At 39.3% G+C, this 13,501-nt stretch overlaps 1 protein-coding gene across 5 annotated transcripts in view; it reads right to left on the bottom strand.

The window, feature by feature from the left end:
* The window catches only part of ELAVL2 (ELAV like RNA binding protein 2), a 90,572-nt gene that overhangs the window by 39,105 nt on the left and 37,966 nt on the right, over positions 1-13,501 (bottom strand). For 3 of the 5 annotated variants that reach the window (XM_059492743.1, XM_059492742.1, XM_059492740.1), the window contains exons 2-3: positions 8,160-8,250; positions 4,212-4,452 (exon numbers count right to left, since the gene is read on the bottom strand). In XM_059492743.1, coding sequence (XP_059348726.1) covers positions 4,212-4,452; positions 8,160-8,231 — 313 coding nt within the window. In that variant the 5' untranslated portion in view covers positions 8,232-8,250. The remainder of the gene's footprint in view (positions 1-4,211; positions 4,453-8,159; positions 8,251-13,501) is intronic. The other 2 variants (XM_059492745.1, XM_059492744.1) reach the window with 1 other exon arrangement.

Here is a 13,501-nt window from a genome sequence, read left to right on the forward strand (position 1 = left end):
AGCAGTATGTCCTAAAGTGGACTTACTGTTTATCTTCAAGCAGAGATGACAGAAGGCAGAAGCAATTGATGAAGTCTTCAAGTGCAGAGCACCTGTCTCCTTGTACTAAAGATAAAAGTATTAGCAGAGTTTCACAGCTCATACACAAGTCTATGAATGTGAAATACAGCCCCAGGATAGGTCTCTAAGCATATCCTGCCTCAGTTTCTAGACAGAACAAGCATTTGCTAAACTGCAAATAAATCCATATATAAGCATTACTGGTATTCAAACACAGTTAAAGAGACAAGAAATCCAGCCCTATTCATGAGCAGGTTCTCTTTTAAAGAAAAAAGCTTGTGAATTTTATGAGCATATGATTACTTTAATAAGAGAGCAGTATGGGAGCTTGGAAGCCAAAAAAACAAATACTTTCCCAAATTTAAGACATCTGAGTTAGCTGCTTTTTGAAATTAAGGAGTCTATGTTCCATGAGTTTCACTTTAGCTAATAATGCCACAAGCACAATGAAAACTGGGAGATTATTCCCCTATGTGAAAATAGGGCATTAATCTTCCACATGTACAATTGAAATTGTACTGAAGACAGTGGGAGTCAAAAGAATGCAGGTTTTTTTGTTGTTGTTGTGTTGTTTTCAAGGGGACTACAGTAACGTTTTTACCTATATTCAAGTTTCAGAAAAGTAGGTCCAGAAAATGTTTACCATACTATGATATCTCTTACTTTTTAAGTGCTACTTTTTAAGCTATTACTGTTTCTTGTATTTTTTTCAAAAGCTGCTAAATCCATCTATCTTTTGCAAGCAGAAAGCTTTAAAGTGCTTGACCAGGGGCACCTCCAGCAATTAAATTTCATCCCATTTTATCCTCTTCCCTAACACTTTGAATATTTTAGCTTATTTTTTGTAACCATACATGCTTAACATTTGATTACATAAAAGGTCATCATTATATGGTAAATGTTACCTCTGCTGCCTTTAAATATGAAGAAGCACTTAAACCAAACTAAACAGCTATCTGAAGTGGCTGACTGGAATCCAGTTACGTTGCTCTGTTGAGACCAGGGTCTCCCACCTATTGTACAAGCACAATTAACTTACACGGTAGTTTTGCAATTTATATTGACACACATCTGCTATAGTCAAAAGCACATAAGAGTTAACACGGACTCTAAAATATCTAAGGCACAATGACTCATTCCTGACAGATTCTCTGGTTAGCAAGTGAAGAAAGAAGAAATAGTGACGTTCATGACCCACTTATCAGATGCTGTTGTCAGTGGGATTCTCACATGAAGAGAGACGCTTGTTCAGCACCCTTTAGAATCTTCAATATTACCAACGTTTAATTTATTTACCTTCAGTAAAGCAACAGAACAGCAATCAGCTATTTAAATTCTTACTGATAATACTTACAATGGTTTTCTGCCAATACAGAAAGCAGACTTCACTCCAGCTACTAATGTCACCCCAACAGACAGTTCTGCCCATGAAGTGCATGCTTGGAGATGACTACCAGGAACCTTCACACATCAGCTTTCTCCCTTATTCACAAGAAAATCCCTAGCTAAAAATCAATAAAATAATCTGGACTTGGATTTCAAACTGCTCACATGAAATTAGTAAATGAACTGCAGGGTGCCTCCTTCCCTCAAACAGACTTTCCAGAGGAAAAAAATGAAGAAGGCCTTCAAGTTCAACTCCTCTCAATCCTAAAGTGTGCAGACAGCTTCAAGGAAATTGGGCACTTTCACCTCTAGTGGGAGGTGTGCCTGACCACAGCAGGGAGGCTGGAATGAGGTGCTTATGAAGGTACCAGCCAACTGAAACCATTCTGCTATTCTATGATAATGCAAGTGCACTTTAGTGTTGCAGATGTGACCACAGAGTGAGAACTAAACAATAGTACTCACAACAGGGTGGGAGATAACTTGGTTTAAATTCACTGGCTGCTAATGAGTATTTGGGTCAAGATGACAGTGGCTCTCTGTATTTTAACACTTGGCACTGGTAACCCAGTGATCCTGGCAGGAGTAACTCTGACTCTCAGGACAGGACTGTGGTTTCTAACAGGGCACAGCTGCAGAGATCACACTTCACACACGGCCTCACTGGATGCCCTTTGGGGCACACAAGCTGATCTCCGTCCCAGTGGTCTGTGGGCTATGCTCACTTCCTCCCTTGTTGCTGGTCTTGCCCACCAGTGACAGTGGCCATGAAATGAAATGCATTCTTTGACACTGAGCTTGCAGGATGGTACCCCTCCAAGCCAAGGATAGGACTGGATTGGCTCACATGGGCTCCCACCAAGCTCCACTATGCAAACTAGCAGGCAGAGAATGGTGGAGACACAAGCCATTACAGAGCTCAGTGATACCATAACTGTAAAAGTGTATTTCAACTTCTATGCTACCTGAATCTTATTTAAAGATACTCACCAAGTAACTAGCACTCCTGACACTTCATTTAAGAAGGACAAAACAAATTATTACATTTTAACAGAGGAATTAAACCAATAAAAATCTGAAATTCATGCCATATGAATTTCACAGAACCTGGTAACAATCCCTGTTCTGAGTTTAGAAGGAAAAGAAAAATTTGCCTTTCAAAACCCTCTGAAGAAAACCTGAAAATGAGTAAGAACAGGAGTGAAATTCGAGAGCTTTCTCCTAAGCATCTGCAAACACAGGGTTATCTTGCTCCAGGCTACTTAAATCAGAAGTATTGCTCCCAATGCAGTCGCAAGGTCAGACACTGTACTTCTCAATATCACTTATAATCCTAAAACCTTTTGGAACAAGACTGATGCAGCATTTTTGCTGGCAGTTGAAACTGTATCTCAAAGCTGAGGATCCGCTCTCTGATAAAGTAGAAAAACTATCTCCAATAATTTCAACTCTGGAGTTCTCTGCTACTGAGAATGTAATTTAAATTCAGGATCCTTCTCAGGCATCACTTCATGCTATATAGAAAACATCACACCTTGAAACAAGAGGTCTACAATTATGTCTAGCTCCATTCCCAGGTATGAAGTCTCTTGGAACTACGTAGCAGCAACTGTGCGCTTCTGGCATACAGAACATCAGACCCATCATGAAAGGAAGTGGACAATTTGAGCATTGATCACAAGATCTTGAGGGTTATTTCTGTGAAGTAGCAGCCTTTGAGGTTATTCCTAAGCAGCTTCTATAAGGAGGTTAAACATGCTAAACATGTGGGGTATACAAGACAGACAAACTGTCTGAATAGCCATCCCACTAACTAACTGATCCCACTTACTGATGAACGATCAGTTACATCTTTCCACTCTAGAACAAGATGTCGGGAAACACCTAAGGAAGTGACCTTTTGTTTCAAAGCACTGAAGTCATTACCTACAAAGAAAACAGGCTTGTTTTCTCCATCAACCAGATTTCACCTGATAACAGCAAGCTGTGGCATCAGCCCCATCTAGTTTCTTTGGCATCCCAAGAATATTCAGTAATCTTCACACTGAGGAGCAAAGATTGCTTGAAGGTTTGGTCAGGCAGATTGACTAAAAGCAGTGATTTCAGCATCCCAGACTATCATGCTGAAGGAGGGTGCTTCAAAGATTCACCCATTCCACTGCCTGATGTCTTAAGAACAAGTCATCTGCTGTGGGAAGATCTGCTGGTTATTCAGAGCCATGAGGGAAATAAAGCACACTCAGCCAACAAAGTCAGCCAGAGACTGCTCAATAAGCAGAAAGCCAAAGAGCATAAATTGATTCAAGTGTGTATCCTAAAGAAACTGTTCAAGTGCTGCAATTCAAAAGCAGCTTAACCTGTGAAGTAAGATAATCTGCCCTTTTTCCAAGGTACAAACTTCATTACCTGCATCCCTGAAAAGAAGCTGCTTTGCATCAACAAGCACTGAAGTCTAACTTCAATGAGGTTGAATTAAAATTCAAGGGAACTTAGTATAAATATTTGCTTTTCCCCATGTGAATCTTCTTTCCTAATACTCTGAAGCCCAAGTATAAATATCCTGTTAGCATTTATAGCACTCAAACTAACCTAAATTAAATGCAAATTATTATGCTTAATTTTGGGGTATATAATTTAAAAAAATATTAATTTAAGTTCCTTCTGACCAGCACTGGCTCATTCTGCCTTTATTCCATTACTTAAGAGAACTGCAGAATGCCATCTGAGAGTTTGAGAAGATACAGAAAACTCCAAAATCAACATACCTGTTATTTTGTCCCTGACAAGCTTGCAGGATTCTATCTCCCCAATGCTGCCAAAAAGACTCTTCAGTTCCTCTTGTGTCATGTTTTGTGGAAGGTAGTTGACTATTAAATTGGTCTTGCTGTCTTCTGCGTTCCCAGAATCAACTGGTGATGAGCAATTGTTTATGGTGGCTGAACTATGGGCTGTGTTATTACAAGTTGGTCCATTAGACAGTTGTGTTTCCATGGCAGCCATTACCTGCTGAAAAGAACAAAGAAGAAGAGCCATCAAAATTTAAATTTCAGTATCTAGTAGAAGAGTCCAAACAAGAACCTAAAAGACCTGTCACTATGCAGAAATGGTATTGCCAAGGCCATATACTGCCTCTACATGCAAGAAAAAAAACCAAACACCAGTATAGAAGGGCATTAAACTGTTAGTCAAGACAACACTTTAAAACCTTGTAACAAATAAACTATCTTCTACAAGTTCACTAAATGAAATCAGCATTCAAAGCTTAGTTTCCATTCTCTGCCATTCCTCCAATTTAGGGGAATCACAGCCTTTCTATTATAGAAGTTACCAAACAAAATGGGCCTGTTGCAAGAGTAATCACTTCTGTTAACTTACAGCTGGTTACTGAAATAACATGAAAGCAGTTTTTAATGAAGTAGCATTTGAATGACTTCAATAAGAGGTGGGCATTAACTGTATCCAAAGATCACTTCTCATATGAAATAGAAGAGATCAAGATTAGTATTTTAAAGAGCTATTAAGGATATATGAGTGTGCAGGGATGGAAAATATACTCTTCTTTGACAACATCCATGTCAAACTTCTCACCACAGGTTGGAATCAGGCTTCTAGAGACTTTTCTTTCATAAAATTGACAATTTCTTGTTATTATTTCTTTCCTCATCTGAACTCTGAGAACAGTTAAATCTGAATCTTGTTCTTAATGAACTTTCTGACCACTCCAGAACTACTCTGTGCCTGGGAGACTACAGAACTGATCCTCCTAGAAGCTGTGCTAAGGCAGATGGAGAACAGGAAGCGATCTCAGACAGCCAACACGGCTTCACCAAGGGCAAGCCCTGTCTGACCAACTAAGTGGCCCTTCTACGATGAAGGGACTCCATCAGTGGACAAGGGAAGGGTTACAGATGTTATCAATCCAGACTGACTCAAAGCCTTTGACACAATCCCATACAACATCTTTATCTCTAAAATGGACAGAGAGTATCTATGGATGGATTAACAGATGGATAAGAAAGGGATTGGAGAGCTGCATCCAGAGGTGGTGGTCAATAGCTGAGTCTCGACAGACATCAGTGACAAGCGGTGTCCCTTGGCACTCCACTGGGACCACCAGTGCTATTCAATGTCTTCACTAATAACACAGACAAACCTCTGCAAGTTTGCTGATGACCCAAAGGTAAGTGGTGTTGCTGACACTCCTGAAGTTCAGGGTATCATCCAGGGGGACCTGGACAGGCTTGAAAAGTGGGACCATGGAAATCTCATGAGGTTTAGAGAGACCATGTTCAAGGTGCTGCACCTGGGTCAGGACACTCCCAGTATCAGCTATCAGCACAGGCTGGGGGATGAATGGATGGAGAGCAGCCCTGTGAGCAGGACTGGGGGGTGCTGTGGGTGAGAGGCTGGGCATGACCCAGCCATGGGCACTCCCAGCCCAGAGAGCCAAACGTGTCCTGGGCTGCATCCAGAGCAGCGTGGGCAGCAGGGCAGGGAGGGGATTCTGCCCCTCTGCTCTGCTCTGGGGAGAGCCCACCTGGAACCTGCATCCAGCTCTGGGCTCCCAGCACAGGGAGGACATGGATCTGTTGGAGTGAGCTCAGGAGGGCCTGGATTAGAGGGACAGAGCATGTCTCCTTTGACAAAATTCTGGGAGAATCAGGCTTGCTCAGCCTAGAAAAGAGATTACTTTGGGGTAGCCTAACTGGCCTTTTAGTACTGGAAGGGATTTTACAAGAAAGAGGAAAAGAGAAATTTCTGAGTAGCATGTAGTGACAGGACAAAGGGGAATGTCTTCAAATTGAAAGCTAGTAGGTTGCAATTACATATTAGGAAGAAATTCTTTACTGCAAGGGTGGTAAGGCACTTGCCCAGACAGGCTGCGGATTCCCCATCCCTCAAAATGTTCAAGGTCAGGTGGGATGGAGCTTAGAGCAACTTAATTTAGTTGAAGATGTCCCTGTTCATGGCAATTGTATTAGGAACAGACAAACTCCAAGGTACTTTCAACTCAAGCCAGTCTGATTCTACTGTGTCTCACCCCAAAGTCACTGACTGTATGACTGCAAGATACAACAGACGTAATTAGGAGGAGTCTGCTTGTACACAAGCACTAGTCCACAAGCTGCCACATCTACAAAAGGCACTCTGCCCCCTCAGTCAGTGACTGAATGGCAACAGCTGGTAAATACAATGGATTTTTAATAGCATCTTAATATCTAAGATTTGGGCAGCCTACCCTCTTTGAGACAAACAGTTTAGGACCACATGCAAGAGAAAATTATGTACGTGAATTCTCCAGTAATACATATTTCAACACAAGAAGTTCACTAAAGAAATCCATCCATCACTGAAATTTAGCCTCATAATTAAACTGCTAAGAGGAGCTCTCACAAAAAAGCCTCTTGTAAAATCACAGAACAGCATCAGGAGCTCTGATGGGTCTGTCCTAACAGTCCTGTTTTAAAGCACCACAGGCAATCAGTGCATATCCAAACAGCTGATAAGGTCAGCTGAGTTCAGGGACTGCTGAATAACTGAATTTCCTAACAATACGAGAGAGGATAAGTTGCGTTTCTTACTAGAAGTCCAACTTTGACATTCCTGGGAACATACTTCTATGTTCTGTGCTTTGCATACAGAAGCATTTTCCAAGAGGTTACCTCAGCACAACGCAAAAAAAGGTATACATCTATTAAGAACACGCATTAGAAAAGCATGATCTTGTTTTCCTGAAGAGCTACAACTAAACAACATTTTCTTCCCTTGAGACAAACTCCAAGAAGTAACCTGCTTCTGCTACTGATGAGACAAGTCCACTGAAAAGATGATAAAGTAGATTATCCCAATCAGGATAAATTACTTTTCAAAACACTAGCATACCTGTTAAAGGTAGTAGTCACAAATGCTGCGCTTTGAGGCTCTGCAGGATTGCCTTTTTCCTTTTTTTGTGTTTTATTCTCAAAATCTGAAGTGTTCACTGATCAAAATTAGCAGGATTTAGCAAGGACAACAAACAATTCTCTCTTAATTGCACATTTATTTTCACGTTCAGGTGGCCAAGTATGGGTTCCTAAGCCAACATTCAAGTGAACAGCTGCAGTAGCCTGTGTGCGCTGAAAATTACAGCATCTCTCAGCTATAGAACCATCTGCTCTGAATGAAGTGATACTAGTATTTTTTACAAATAATGCATACCCCACTAATAGGCTACAGAGAACTGTTCATAATAGACAAACACTAAATATTTTTCACTCAGAAAAATAGTTTGAGATAAATTTACAGTTTAAAAGAATCTTAGAATAGACTGGCAAATATAATTTTAAAATAGTAATCATAAAAAGACAACTATACAGTTTTTCAAAGTTACTGCAAATTAGTAGTCAGACCATACCAAAACCATTTTAGTGCAATACTCCTCTTCAATTATCCACCGTGTATTTTCAATTAGTACTAAAATCTAATTGACAATAGAAGAAAGGCAAGCCACTGCAGTGTAATTTCTACAGGAGATCAGCGTTTTACAGTAAAAGTTTTCTTGTTACGCCAATGTGCTCTAGGCTCCCATAGAAGAGGAACACACCCTACAGCCTATAATGAAACATATATGTGAGTTAGCATTCCAAATGGAAGGTTAAAAGACTTTGGTATGGCCTCAGCACTATTAACATGTAAAAAAGTAGCCTACAGAATTTAAGAAAAGTCCCACAGACCCCAGTCCAAGGCTCTGCTGCCCACGAACCACTTCTAAGCAGAGAAGCCACATCACACAGTCTGACTGCCATGTTAGTTTGGAGTTGCCGTCTGCAATATGGACACAAAAAGTACTGTACGTTAGATTAGCAAGATAATGCAACAAATCAGTTTGTACAAATTTACAGTATTTGCATTTATATTCCCAGCACGTCCATGCAGTGTGGCTTAACTGGATTTGAGGCAATTCCAATCTAATCTTAACAAATTCAGTTGTAAAATTATTTTTCTTACACGAAATAAGATGCTTATTTTTAAGAAGACTTAAAAGATAATGCAGTCTAGTAACCCCTGCATCTACCATGGCAACTTCCTTCTGTACCGCACCATGCCAAAAGAAACTATATCACAAAACAATTTTTTAAATCTTCAAGACTGAAGAGGAAAGTAAAGAAATACAGTGAGTTTATTTTCCATCAGCACATAAGATGATCATGCACTACAGCTCCCTTTACACATCTTTCCCAGCCCACACGAAAAAAAAAAATACACAAAGATGACAAAGTACTATGTCAGAATTAATTCCATTCTCAAAATCCTGGGTTTTAAAAATTAGGTAAATGAAAATCTTGTGCAGATGGTATTCACTAAGCTTCCTTGCAACAGCTGTTTAAAAGTACCACTGCACATACAAGTGGCAGTAGAGTCAAGGATTTATCAAGTGCAATAACTGGAAAAAACATGCAAGTGTTTTTCATGAGAGTATTTTGTAACCAAGAATATTGTTCTTTGTTTTAACTAAAACATCACTGAAAATCCAGTTAGAATTACACTGAACAATGCTAGAAGGATACCACAAAAACTAATAGGCCATTTGCAGATTACAGGTAGTCCAGATGTGAAATACAACCACAACAGAACAAACAGAAAGGCTCCTGACCACTGCCAGAGCTTGAGACTGCTGTTAGTAAAGAGATCCTACCCACAGACAGATGAGCTAAGTCTAAACTTGATAAAAAAAAGGCTTAGGTTCCAGAAGGTGTTGCGGCGTCCACAACCAGCCTCTGTGAGCAACCTGCACTCCCAGAGCCCTGAGGGCGCTTGCTTGAGCTGCTGACAAATGAGGAGCGAAAAACTTCTCCCGTTTTAAAATGGTGCAAGTCACTCTTCAAGACAGTTTGCTACCAAAATCTGTATGCTTAGCTGACTTCATGTCTGGTCGTTATTTCTAACTTAGGTTAATTATGACCTTCAATCACCTCTTTATGCAAAACACTGAGGCTTTGGTACCAAGTGTAAGTTTGCATGCCATTCTTTGTGGTCTGAACCCAAAACTAACACTAACAACTTCTGAAGCTCTCAACTGTTCATATGCAAATATGTTTGATGAACTGCTTTCTTAACATTAAAAAAATCTAGAGGTCTCAACTGACTTCTTTTAAGTCCAGAGAAGCCTTATTAAGAAGGCTGCTTTAAAATAGCAGTCTCCAACATTCTTGTCCTACAGAGACTATAGTGAGGTGCACAAGATGATGTATTTGGATCTCTATGGCTCTCAGCAAAGCAGTGTGACCCCACAGATTGTTTCCTGTGAACCACAGGCTACAGCCTATGGTTCAAAAACTTCAATAGAACAGCTTACTTTCTTGTAAGGACTTCAGCGTACTAACTGGATACTTAACTGTCCTCTTAAAGACTGCAGCATTTCTCAAAAAAAAAGCCAAGAGCACCTGTCAGCTCAAGTACTTCCAGCTTGCATAACGCATTTATCCTAATTGAAGCATTCTATACAGTACTTGCAATCAGTGTGCAAGTCAGTTCTGACTAAAAAAAACATTATGTCTCAAAAATGTTTTTGCTCTACCAGTTCTTCTACCATTTTATTGCTTCCAAGGCTGCAGAGACTGCTCTCTTACACCTAGTTTGGAAAACTGGCATTTTTACCATTGTATTTACACTTCTATCTGACCTAAAAGTAGTATTAAATATGGCTAATTACATTCTAGAAAAAAAAAAGAGAAACTTTTCTGAAATGCGTTTTCAGCTGTAACACCATACTAAACCAGCAGCTTAACACAGAATTTGAGCTGTGAACTTCCTTCCAACCTCCCCCCAAAAATTTTTAAAATATTGAACTACTGAAGAATCCCCAAAAGCTAATTCAGTTTTTGACTATTAGCCTCAGAGACAGTATTACACTTTACAGTTATTAAAATAGCTTAAAGTTACTGCATTCAAAACCAATAAAACCATTTCGTTCAGGAAACAGGGTTCTATACCTACTATGGAAAAGTTTGGCTTACAATACATTCAATAACAGTAAACCTTTGAGTAAATCTGCTCTCTTTATAATGCTGAAAGGAAGCAGAACTAAAGACACGGTTGTTCAGTTCAACAAACTGAGTGGTTCTCTCTCACATGCAGTGCATGGTAGCCATCTATCTTTCTATAAACTTACTTTTTCCTCATCAAGCACAGATAAGATTTTAAACCCAAACACTCTTAAACACTGTTTATGGCACTAACTGAATGCCAGTTTCTAATCAGCTGCAGTTCAAGCAAGTCATGAGTAAAGTTTGCCTAGCAGAGAGAGGCAAGTAGGCTTTTTTTGTTTTCAAGAGAAAAGACATCACAAGTTCAAAAGCCATATGGTTTATGCAATTAGTTCTGGTTGCCATAGAACAGTTCCAATTATAACAGCAGATTTTTATATGAGAGCTTTAGAAAATATAGTGGTACTAGCAAGATGAAGACTTGCTAAGCAATAGCCACAGTGGCCTACTAACTTTCCTTTCAACGCAGGTATTTTGGTGTGCAATATACTCAACTACTCATGCTCAGCTGAAAATGCAGGCTGAGTCTGGATCCTGGCAGTGCTGTGACAGAACCAAGCAGGTGACACAACAGGTAAGCTTTAAAACACTATTACCACCTCACCAGCATCATACAGATGCTAGGGAGAAATGTTTAGTGCATTAGACGCCTGACTAAAGTCCTTCTATCACCTGTTTCAATTCATACTTACACATCCTGGTCATTGCTGGGTGGGAAATCATTTAATATAGGTTTTATATACATAATTTAATTATATTTATAGACTCTGCATTTAAAAAAATCACTGCACAGATGCCTGCTGCAATTACATTATGTACTTCTAAACAGTATTATCATATAAAGGTGATGACATCTGAATTTAAGACAGGAGAAACTAAACACATCTGCTTACTTTAATTGTTATCACTGTTCAGAGGTAACCTAAACTGGACCATGATATGTCTCCAGCCTCAAAGGTCACAGGTGACACAATGCCCTTGGTAAAGTCCTAAGAGATGTAAATGTGCTCCTGAAGATTCTCCTAGAGGCTTACATACCACAAAACCTGCAGAGCATGCCTTAGTATTTATTTTGTGTTTGCCCTTCTACCCTGTTTTCCAGTGCAAGGAAAGCAATAAATACATCACCATTTGGATAAGCAAATGCTAGAAATTTTGTTTTCCTAACATCAAACTGCAGAACAAGAACCACCTCTGGCTGCATACATCGTTCTTTATCTCTTCCAGACAAAAAGGTCTAAACCAGAACTTTGTTCTCTGCTTGTAACAAAGTTGTTCTCTTTCCAGAGGATTTATTCAATCCACTTTGACTCACAACAGTAATTAATGCATTTTAACAAGGGTAAACTGTTTCTTGTCTGTGGGGACTGTTGCCAAACAAGTTAAATTAAAAAAAAAAAAATATTTGATCGCTCACTGAAAGGTAAGACCTGGCACAATACAGATGCTGAATTTTGCTTTAAAAAGCACAACAAAATTTTGTGCTCAGCAAAACAAAATTTTAATGCCTAAAGAAAATTTAAGTGCAGAGTTACTGATAATTGGAATAGATGCAATTCTTCATGCTTCCTCTTTTGTGATTTTTATCTTTATTGGAGTGTTAATTTGAAGGAGTCCTTTTTTTCAAATGGTCAAGTACCTTAGAAGCATATACAAAAGCACAGTGCTAATTTCTGCACACTCAAAACATCTGTAAATAAGAGATAACAGACTGTTCAATTTAGCATATGCAAAAACTATTACATAGCCTGCCTGAACGTCCCAAAGTCCTTTATGGGTAAATGCACACAAAGGCCAGAGGCATGTCTTTAGTTAAGAACCTTGCCTGTCAGAACAAAACACTACTCACTCTTAGTTTCCCTATAAGAAGGATAGCTGTCAAGGAGAGCTTAATGATTGCTCTGAGATCCACATATTAACAGGACATCTTGTGCTTGGTGAGTCTGCACAAACAGGCTAAACAACTCTTATTTCTTTGTCTCTGTTTTCACTTTTTGTTTAAGAGTATAAACCACCACTTGTCCATTAGCAGCCGTCCCCACCCGCATATACATTCATTTGCTGTTCCCTCCATTACACTATTTAAGAATCTGCAGCACAAACTAGATCAGGCTGCTGCTTGATGAGAACGCAGGAGAAGGGCAGAAGGAGAAGAAACCAGAAGAGCACCTCTTGATTTATGCTAAGTTATATGGAAGAACTTTGATAAAACAGATGAAAGACAGGAATTTTCACAGCAAACTTAGAATTTTTCTGATAATGAGGTGGTCTCAAATCCACTAGTAACTTAAAAAGTTACTAATATAAACACAGGCTATTAAGACAAGAAAGCATGAGCCCTTTGCAACAATAAAAAGCAATTACTAGCCTCTCAAAAGTGGCAGTTTAGAAGGGGAACCTTTCCACAGTCTCTTCAATGAATCACAAAAACACCACTTAAGATTTCTACATCTTGGCCTCAGTGTCATGATGAGTTGAAATAAGTGAAGAAAATTAAGATAGTTATAAAAAAATTCATTTGAATTTTAGGGAAAAGGATTGTAATTCATCCCTGTGATTGCTGCTGCAGAAGTTAATCTGCAGAAGCTTGCAGCAGATTAACCCTTCTTTCAGCAGGAAAGAAGAGGCACCCGAAGCCAACTTGTCTATTCCAAGTAAGCCGTGAGAAGACAACTGAAAACCTGCAGACAGTTGAACAAGAAACAGCTATTTGTAGAGGCATGAAAGAGCTTAACAGTGTTGGTGACCACTAAAAAGGACAGATGCAAGACAGTGCAAATTATCTATGGAATGTAAATATTCATAGGAACACTAAAAATGTATACACACATTAAAAGAAAACATCTTCACTCAGTAGGAAATGCTTTTGGAAACTCTTAACATTTCTGCAAAATACTTAATGAGTATTAGGATACTCTAAACAACCCCCTACTAAAGCTACTATGCATTAGGAATTAAGCCAACAAACACTTGCAAGGGGTTCTGAAAAAAAAAAGTATGTACAACAAGGCAATCTACAGAAAATAAAC

The sequence above is a fragment of the Ammospiza nelsoni genome, chromosome Z, assembly GCF_027579445.1.
Source record: "Ammospiza nelsoni isolate bAmmNel1 chromosome Z, bAmmNel1.pri, whole genome shotgun sequence".
Classification (NCBI taxonomy): domain Eukaryota; kingdom Metazoa; phylum Chordata; class Aves; order Passeriformes; family Passerellidae; genus Ammospiza; species Ammospiza nelsoni.